Consider the following 9937-nt stretch of genomic DNA (forward strand, 5'->3'; position numbering starts at 1 on the left):
CTTTTTTTTCTTTGTGATACAGTGAAGATACGTAAACTTCCAAATTATGCATGAGCAGTGGTTGCCAATGAAAATGTATGGATCTCATTCTTCTAATGGATTCTTTTGGATTTAATTATAGGTGCGGTTATACGCAATGGACGAGAAATTCTGTTTCAGGTAAATTTATTAATCCTTAATGTCTACAGCAAATATGAAAACATTGTCAGTTTCATTGTGGCGTATGATCTTCCATATGTTGTTTCTACAGTCTTATAGCAAAGATTATATATGCTAATGTGCTTCGTATTGTCCAGAATGGGATCGAAGTTCTAACTTGCATGTAATAGTTGTATTAGGAATGTTACACAGAACAGTTCATACAATATCTGAAGTTCAACTGCTAAAACTTTAGACACTGACTGTAAATCTGTCTGAAATTTTTCCCATCAGGGTTTCAATTGGGAGTCTTGCAAACATGATTGGTGGAGAAATTTAGAAAGGAAAGTTCCCGACATTTCAAAATCTGGGTTCACATCAGTGTGGTTGCCTCCTGCAACTCATTCCTTTGCACCTGAAGGTTAGAGGAAAATAATTCTTCCAAGTTTGAGTTGATCCATCAGCTTTGGCATTTCTTTTTGCTTCTGGCCTTTTTATGTTTTACTATATTCCCTTGCAGGTTACCTACCACAGAACCTTTATTCCCTTAATTCTTCATATGGCTCTGAACACCTGTTAAAAGCTTTACTTCATAAAATGAAACAGCACAAAGTCAGGGCAATGGCTGACATAGTTATCAATCATCGTGTTGGTACTACCCAAGGGCATGGTGGAAAGTATAATCGTTATGATGGGATACCATTATCATGGGATGAACATGCAGTTACATCTTGTACCGGTGGTTTGGTGAGGATGCTATTAATTAAATAGTCAATTTATTATAGTAATCCTTTGATGCCACATATACTATGTTTGTAAGAGATAATTTGCCTGCTTATTGTTCTATAATTTAGAGAATATGCTAATTCACTTTCAGTAAATAACTTGAATAAATTTGCTGGAAGGTGCATTGTGATTGTCTTCCTTTTTATTTTAAATTTTAGTTCTTTCATTTTCAAAATGGAATTCTTTGTTGATGAGTGATATGATGCTGGTGCAGTAATAGCATTTTTGCTGAAATAGTGTCTTGTGTGGCCTTATAGATCTCCGTTGGGTCATTGTTGTTGATTAATATGATGGTAGGATTGTTTTAGCATGTTTCCTGAGATAATATCTTGTATGAGCTTAATAGTATTTATGTTGGGACTTCATCTTCTTCGGGGAGAGACATTGACTAAATTGTCTTTCTTGTCATTCTTTCTCTCTCTCAACCCTCTCCACCCTCCCTCCTCCTTTGCTTTAAGTCTGTGTGTTACAAGATTGAAGCTGAAATGCTCTTCTTGGTTGCATGTGAGGTTTATTGTGTACTTCATTTGATGAGTTGGCCTTAAACTTAATGGTTCTTTACCTCTGAATTAAATTCCAGGGTAATGGAAGCACTGGGGACAACTTTCATGGTGTTCCAAATATTGACCATACCCAACACTTTGTACGGAAAGACATTATAGCATGGCTGCGGTGGTTACGCAACACTGTGGGCTTTCAAGATTTTCGTTTTGATTTTGCAAGAGGGTAAGTTATTCTACACCTGTAAACTACAAAGGGTCTCTAATTGGTTCTATTTGTATCTTATTCTTTATGTTTTTGTCATGCTCTTACTAGTTACTCAGCAAAATATGTGAAAGAATACATTGAAGGAGCAAGGCCAATATTTTCTGTTGGGGAGTACTGGGACTCTTGCAACTACAACAGTCATGGCCTGGATTACAACCAAGGTATTCACCATCTATATTTGTCACGCACCAAATAAAGGAGGGTGCACTTCTTAAAACAAAGTAGGCTGAATTTTGAACTAAAAATCTAACATGCAACATGGATATTCAAAATGTTTATCAGTAAGAAATTGCTTTTACAGATTTTTGCGCAATGTAAAGTTGCACACCGGATTGGGGACTTGGAACTAACACTACTTCATGTGGTTTTCTCTGGGATAGAGAAGCAAAATCACTGAATAATTGTAAATTTGCTTAAATTATCTGAATTATTCAACTAGCTGCTCTCCTTTTTTTCAGTTTTGAAGGGCTAGCTGTGTTTCTCATACTATTATCTGAGTGATGTGATCCTGATGTCGAGCAATTGATGTTTCAATCTCATCTGCTTACTATGCTTTATTGGCATGCTTACGTCATTTCCATTTGGTCACAAACCAATTTGCAGATAGCCATAGACAAAGGATTATCAATTGGATCGATGGCACCGGACAGCTTTCAGCTGCATTTGACTTCACAACAAAAGGAATCCTCCAGGTATTTTCCAAGGACAGTATATGTTGAAACATGTAGCAAGCATTCCTGTGGTATTCCTACTTTTGTTCTAAGATCATATCTTGCCATGTTCACTGCTCCATGGTATTATGTTTTTTTCACAGAGATCTCAGTTTCTGTTAATATATATATTCATGATTTTATTAAATTTAGGAAGCTGTTAAGGGACAATTCTGGCGTCTGCGTGATGCTCAAGGGAAGCCTCCAGGTGTAATGGGATGGTGGCCTTCAAGGGCTGTCACATTCCTTGACAACCATGACACAGGCTCAACACAGGTACCACATGACTACAGACTCAAATGGTAACAGGATACTTTTCAGAGGCTGTGATTGTGTCTATGTGCGTAAACTGGATAGGTTATTGGATCATGTTTATTCGTGGAGTGTATTTCAGGGCAATTTGACCCATTATTTTTGTGGTCCCATGTTTTCCAGTTCATAAACATGGGACCGGCCGGCATGAATTTCCATCCTTAGTAAGTGAGGTGATGATTTTGGTGTGTTTAGTAGTTTCCTTTGGAGAAAGCGTACTGTTTCTTTGAACACTTTCTCTGAAGTCCAGATTGGATATTTACTGGTGCTGTTTGGTTGGACAGTTCTGGGCCCATTCCTGATTTGATTCCTTACAATCCTAACTTATGCTTAATATTATCTTTTAGCGTCTATGTATGTGTATGTTGTGGATCACGAATAATTGTGGATATCAATATTTTATCATATAATGGAAATACATTACCTACTTACTCAGTTGTTGCTTTATTTTGACAGGCCCATTGGCCATTCCCCTCAAATCATATTATGGAGGTATGTCATATTGAATTTTTCATGTCTTTTCTTATCCTAAGTTTAAATGATTTGCACACTAGGATTTGTCTTAAACTGTGGTCTGTATCCCATTTAAGATGACCATGATCCTATGATCATTCCATTGAGAGGATCATTTCTATTTTTCCATATCTTGTTGTGATCTTTATTCATTGCTGAAAATTATTTGTAACATAAATTCCTGCATGTACCAATTGCATATTTGAAATATTTTCTTCAGTGACCAGGGTCGCTCTTTTGTTTAGTTATTATCTCTGACTTCAGGACTCCGTGTTGTCCTGCAGGGTTACGCATACATACTCATGCATCCAGGCATACCATCAGTATTCTATGATCACTTCTATGATTGGGGTGACTCTATTCATAACCAAATTGTTAAACTGGTATGATGATCAATGGCTGAATTTGTGTTAGTTCAACTATACAATTGGTCTTTTGAGAAAAACTTCTTTTTACTAAAGGATCTTTTTTTTTTGAGAAGTTTTACTAAAGGATCTTAAATATGCTGCAGATGGATGTTCGAAGGCAGCAAGACATTCATAGCCGATCATCTATCAAAATTCTGGAGGCCCAATCAAATCTCTACTCTGCAATAATTGGGGACAAAGTCTGCATGAAAATTGGGGATGGTTCATGGTGCCCGGCTGGCAAAGAATGGACACTAGCAACCTCAGGTCATAAGTATGCAGTATGGCATAAATGATAATACTCGCTGGGCTACGTTATCTTCTCTTTACCCCGCTCGAGGTGCCAGGTCGGGGGGTGAATCTCCGTAGGTATTTATGATGCATAAATAAAGTCCCCGAGCTCCAATTTTTCTTCTGAGAATTGTTGTTACTTATTTCTACCGCATAGCCTAATATATACTTGATCTAGTATCAGCTGGCCTATTGCTTTGATTAAGTTTTGCAATTAAACTATGCCTTTGTTTGATATTTTGGTGCTCTAGCTTGGAACCCACAAACTTAGGTTATATTTGGTACGAAGGCATTGAAGTCATAAAAATGTTGATAAGATCAAGTTTACCAAACATTTTGTTACTGTAAATTATTTTAAAATGATGAAACTTGTGGTAAAACATGTTAATTAATTTGGGAAAAATTAATACTAAGGGAAAGAAATGTCTCTAATGGGTGAGTAACATGCTCCCTCTCCTATTTTTGGATAAAGGCTGATTTTAACATTGTAAAAAAAAGGAAAAATAATATATAGGAATAATATATAGGAAACATTTAGGAAAATGAAGTTCTAACTTTCAAAGGATTTTATAAAGTGCAGATCATATTTTTGACATGGGCAACGAACTCTTTTTTTTTTAACTAACTATAACAATTCGACTATAACTTATATTACATGAAGTTATTATTGATATTTACAATTAAATTATAATTCATATTTACATGAGAGATTATTGCGCATATTTTTTATCTTCACTAATATTCAAAAAATATTTACTGCACTTATATTAATAAAAAAAAATATTATTTTTACTCAATTATATATTATAATTGAAGAATAACTTAAAATTTACCGCAATATTTTTATGGGTACTTAGACTGCTGGCCCACCCAACAACTCGGCCACTAGCCGAGTTGTCGTGAAAATCTCTACTTAAATTAGAAAATGTATGCTAGAGAGTAGAGATAATTTGGGAAATTTACAAAAATGGCCATAAAAATTTTGCGTTTTTTAACTTTAACCCCCCAAAGTTTTTTCTATCATAACTAGCCAAATACCCTATATTTGGACTACATTACCCTCGTCACTTTCATCAAATTTACAAAGGCATGCCACTTGTTCAATTCCAGCAAAAGTAAATACAGATTTTCCTCAACAACTTAACAAACCTTCATCACTCTCAACAAACTTCATTATTCTCGATAAATCAATTGCATAATCGAATATATAATTATCAATGTGAGAGCTTCTTAAAATTAGTTTATGCTCTTATACAATGTAAACCTTTAATCTATTAATTTTATCAACTAAATTCGAAATCAAAGTGAGTTTTGTTGTAAATATTGTTATTTTTCATTTATAAAACAATGTGATTTGTTAAAGTACTTAGTTTGAGTTGAAAAATGAAGAAAAACCATTGAAAACACAGAAAAATCGGGCAAAAAACGAAGTTCAGAACAAGTGAGACATGCAAGTGGGACAGGTGCATGTCTCACATAAACGCACTGCATTTATGTGCGACAGGCACCTGTCCCACTGCCTGCCGCACATAAACTCACGGATTTTATGGAGTACATGATTTTGAATTTGATAAATCAAATCCAAAATCATGTACTCTATAAAATCCGTGGGTTTATATGCGGCAGGCAGTGGGACAGGTGCCTGTCGCACATAAACGCAGCACCTATCCCACTTGCCTGTCTCACCAAATTTCATTTATGTTTCGAAAGCCATAACTTGAGCTATATATGTCCGTTTTAGGCGTATAATATACCGTTTCGAAGCTTACGACGAGACAAATCAAATTCAAAATCATGTACTCCATAAAATCCGTGAGTTTATGTGCGGCAAGCAGTGGGACAGGTGCCTGTCGCACATAAATGCAGTGCGTTTATGTGAGACATGCACCTGTCCCACTTGCATGTCTCACTTGTTCTGAACTTCATTTTTTGCCCGATTTTTCTGTGTTTTCAATGGTTTTTCTTCATTTTTCAACTCAAACTAAGTACTTTAACAAATCACATTATTTTATAAATGAAAAATAACAATATTTACAACAAAACCCACTTTAATTTCGAATTTAGTTGATAAAATTAATAGATTAAAGGTTTACATTGTATAAGAGCATAAACTAATTTTAAGAAGCTCTCACATTGATAATTATATATTTGATTATGAAATTGATTTATCGAGAATGATGAAGTTTGTTGAGAGTGATGAAAGTTTGTTAAGTTGTTGAGGAAAATCCGTATTTACTTTTGCCGGAATTGAAAAAGTGGCATGGCTTTGTAAATTTAATGAAAGTGACGAGGGTAATGTAGTCCAAATATAGAGTATTTGGCTAATTATGATAGAAAAAACTTTGGAGGGTTAAAGTTGAAAAATGTAAAATTTTTATGGTCATTTTTGTAAATTTCCTAGATAATTTTCGGCAGAGCTGATTGGTGGGTTTAGTGGAAAAAGGGACCCAACCATTTTGGGAAGCCTTGAGATTGGCAATGAAGTTAATGATGGATTAACAGTTTAACACTAGCGTTTATTCTAAAAGGATTTAATTTGATCAGCCTATTCTATTATCTTTAATTTGATGGTGAGTAGGCAGGCTCGTAATAATGGTAATAATAATAATACACAGTTTGAACTTAGACGAGAGAGAGAGAGAGAGAGAGAGAGAGGAAGAGGTACAATCCACATGACAGTAGAGCTGGAAAGAGACTCTCCCATCACCATCATAAACAATCGTCGTCGCCCCCATCATTTGTGTTTTTGAAACTCAAAAGAAAGAAGTTGAAAAACTTTATCTTCAGTCTTCGTCCCTTCACTAAAACTATCACTGACATTTTCTTTTATATTATAATATATATATAGACACATACACACACACACACATATGTGCATCAAGATCTTGTCTCACTCACGTGACTCTCACTGTGTGAAAAAATTTGTCGTGTAATAAATTGAAAAATGAGATGACACCCATTTTCTTTTCTTTTCTTTTTTTTTCTTTTCGAACTCAATCATCATTCTTTTCTACCAATGGGTTTTTGGTCTAGTGGGAGAGCCCTTACACTTAGAATAATGAGTGCAAGAATTCGAGCCTCCATAAAAGTATTTATGGGGCTTATTTACAATCCTTCCTCAATTATCACATAATTGAGTGGAGTCAGTTTATTCCTCACGAAATGTGAGTAGAGTGGACAGCCCTCAAATATTTGAGAGGGTTTGAAGAATTTAGGCAGCGTTTCAGAGGAGTACTTGACACGACGAAGGTCTCAATTATAAAATCTATGTGTAAATATTAATTATAATACCTATATTCCTATATAAACAGTATTCAAAAAAAAAAAATCATCATTCTTTTCTTATACCAACTTCAATCATCACTGTTAACATTATCCGATCCTTCGATCTTTTTCTTTTGCTTTATTCCCAAAGTCCCATTCCCTTCTTGCCAGTTTCCATCCAACACTCTTTTTCTATATTAATTATAAGTGTCCCTGTCTGTAGCTAATCACTAATAGCTTGTTTGTTTTTTTTATGGTCAAAGCTTCCTCGGTTCTAATTTACTGATAGCTTGTGACTTTAACGCGCACCTCATATCTACGTTATTCAAGAAGCTTGACAACACACATACGCAGTAACTTAATTACTATAATACACAACAAGCATGTTTCTGTTTGTGATGGTTGCGTTTTTAATTGATGTTCAAAACACCACAACCACTGTATTAAGTAAATTAACAATTACTTTTCCTCAGGTAATTAATGTTTGTTATATATTTTTTCCACTTTATTTTAGATTAGCCAAAAATTCTAACTGGGTAAGAGAGTATTGAGGGAAACAATGTACACCACTTAATTTAATAGTTCAATGCATCCCCTCGACACAAAAAATGATCGCTAAATGAAATGGAGCACAAGAGGAACTCTGGTTGGTGCTCCTTTTTCTCTTTTATTTTATTTATTTATTTTGTGAAACATATTATTGCCGTTGAAATTCTAGAATTAATAAAGAGTAATGTTAGAACATACATCGTTGTAAAAGAAGTTTCCTTTTGGGGTTTGAATGCTCTTTTTATCTTTACCTTTGACAATATCAAAAATTTTAAATGAAAGCACGAAACCAATACAAAAATATTAATGATGAGGTGCATGAGATATAATCCGCATGCACAAAAAGTTAGGGTAGTAGTGTTGGCTAATGGCTATAGAGCCACAATCATGGATGCATGGCAGCATAAGTATGCGACTATTTATATATTTATATACATTCATTATAAATTATTAATTCTGGATTGGACTTTCTTAACATTTAAAATAATTATTAATTCTATTATATTATCATCGCATATGATGTAATAATTTCCTTAAACTTATTTTAAATCTAAATTTTGGGGTACTTTAATAAATTAAATTATTCTCTTATTATATATAGAGAGCGAGAGAGAGATGATTACACTTTTTTAATTTCTTTTGTCGTTGACGAGATTAAAGGATCACAATTGCAGAACTCACCAACGGTTCCCTTTGATCACAAATGGTAAATATCACTTTTTGTCACCGCCTGTCTGCCACTCTCGTCCAGAATTCATTTTGCTCTCAACAGAGACATCAATACAGTTCTAGTTATCAATAAAGTCAATGGGTGAACTTTCTCAATTCTCAAATTATACAAATATATACAAATATATAATTTTGAGTTGAGTAATTTTGCTTGTTACATAGTGTGCTATTTGCATTTTTTTTTTTTAGAAGGAAATAAATGATTTCATTAAAGCAAAGATGATAACACAGATTCGACTTCCACTGGTATTGGTTCCAGCCATACAACAGTTTCATTGTTCCTTAGAGCAAACTTAGCTAAAAAATGGGCATGAGTATTACATGATCTAGGAGTGTGATAGCAGCTGATATTCTGGAAATCCTTGCTAAGACTTTGAATTTCTGAAATTACCCACATAACCTCTGTCCTAGTGCCCTCTTTGTTGTTAATTAACTTCACCACTTCTTGACAATCTGACTCCACCGTTATGCATTGAAAAGCTGAACTTTTTGCCACCACTAACCCCCATTCAACAGCTTCAGCTTCTGCAGTCTTCACATCCCCGGTGAATAGAGTGGATTTCACAGCAGCCACTTTAACTTTGTGCTATTTGCATTTTCTTACGTCATGTGAATAATACTAAAAGTTCATAATAAAGCCGCTTTATGGGATACAATGAGAAAAGTTTATTATGAATTTTCAGAAATTTGTTGTTTAAAGTAATTAAAAGTGAACACTTTTCTTACTGGATTGCAAACGGATAGGATAGGTTTCACACTTTTTTTTTTGGTGAAAAATATTAAAAATTATCATTTTTTGATTGAATTATAAAAGATTTTTCTTATTAGGCTATAAACATCTTTTTTTTTTCACATTTCTATTTATGTCTGTTTTGTATCTTGGTATTTCACACCAAAACAAAAAAAAAATCCAATAAATCATCTCTAAAGAGGAATAATGATATATATATAACTTACAAAAAATAGCATAAAATGGGCACCCGTATCAGTATATATCACTATTCCTAACAGAGTTTACCTTGCAAAGTTAAAAGACCTTTTTTTTTTTTTTTTTTGGGGGTGGGGGAGGGGGGGTGGGTGCCGCTGGCAGTAATGTCTTGTTTGCTTGCTGCAAGCGCAAGAGAATATTGAAAATGGAGGTTTACTAAAACATTTTAGACCAGTTTCTCTGAATACGTAGAGACAGGCAAAGAACATAGATATTATGATTAAATTCGATACGACTGTAATTAATGGTCGAAAAGTCCCAACAACGGAAGTGATTGTGATTCTGTCTGATCAGATCAGGCTCAGAGCATGATCACCAGCAAGCATGCATCATGCCATATCTTTTGTATAAAGCAGAAATATTGCAATAAATTAATTTGGTTGCAGCAGTAAGTTAACTTTGAAACCATTACGACTTACGTGTGAGCAGATCCACTATAACGCCAATAGCTAGCACTAGCAATCATGAATACGTGGATTTCC

General features: G+C 34.4%; 1 protein-coding gene across 1 annotated transcript in view; it reads left to right on the forward strand.

Moving 5' to 3' along the window:
* Nucleotides 1-4162, forward strand: part of LOC18042626 (probable alpha-amylase 2) — a gene marked incomplete at its 5' end in the record, with an annotated part of 4531 nt that extends 369 nt beyond the window's left edge. Inside the window, 10 exons of the mRNA XM_006435218.2 lie at nt 122-159; nt 433-559; nt 659-885; nt 1505-1650; nt 1741-1853; nt 2296-2384; nt 2556-2678; nt 3171-3206; nt 3512-3610; nt 3739-4162. Of these exons, the coding sequence (XP_006435281.2) occupies nt 122-159; nt 433-559; nt 659-885; nt 1505-1650; nt 1741-1853; nt 2296-2384; nt 2556-2678; nt 3171-3206; nt 3512-3610; nt 3739-3930 (1190 nt within the window). The remainder of the gene's footprint in view (nt 1-121; nt 160-432; nt 560-658; nt 886-1504; nt 1651-1740; nt 1854-2295; nt 2385-2555; nt 2679-3170; nt 3207-3511; nt 3611-3738) is intronic.
* Between the last annotated feature and the right edge of the window lie 5775 nt (nt 4163-9937).

Source organism: Citrus clementina, unplaced genomic scaffold (genome assembly GCF_000493195.1).
Source record: "Citrus clementina cultivar Clemenules unplaced genomic scaffold, Citrus_clementina_v1.0 scaffold_5, whole genome shotgun sequence".
Lineage (NCBI taxonomy): Eukaryota > Viridiplantae > Streptophyta > Magnoliopsida > Sapindales > Rutaceae > Citrus > Citrus x clementina.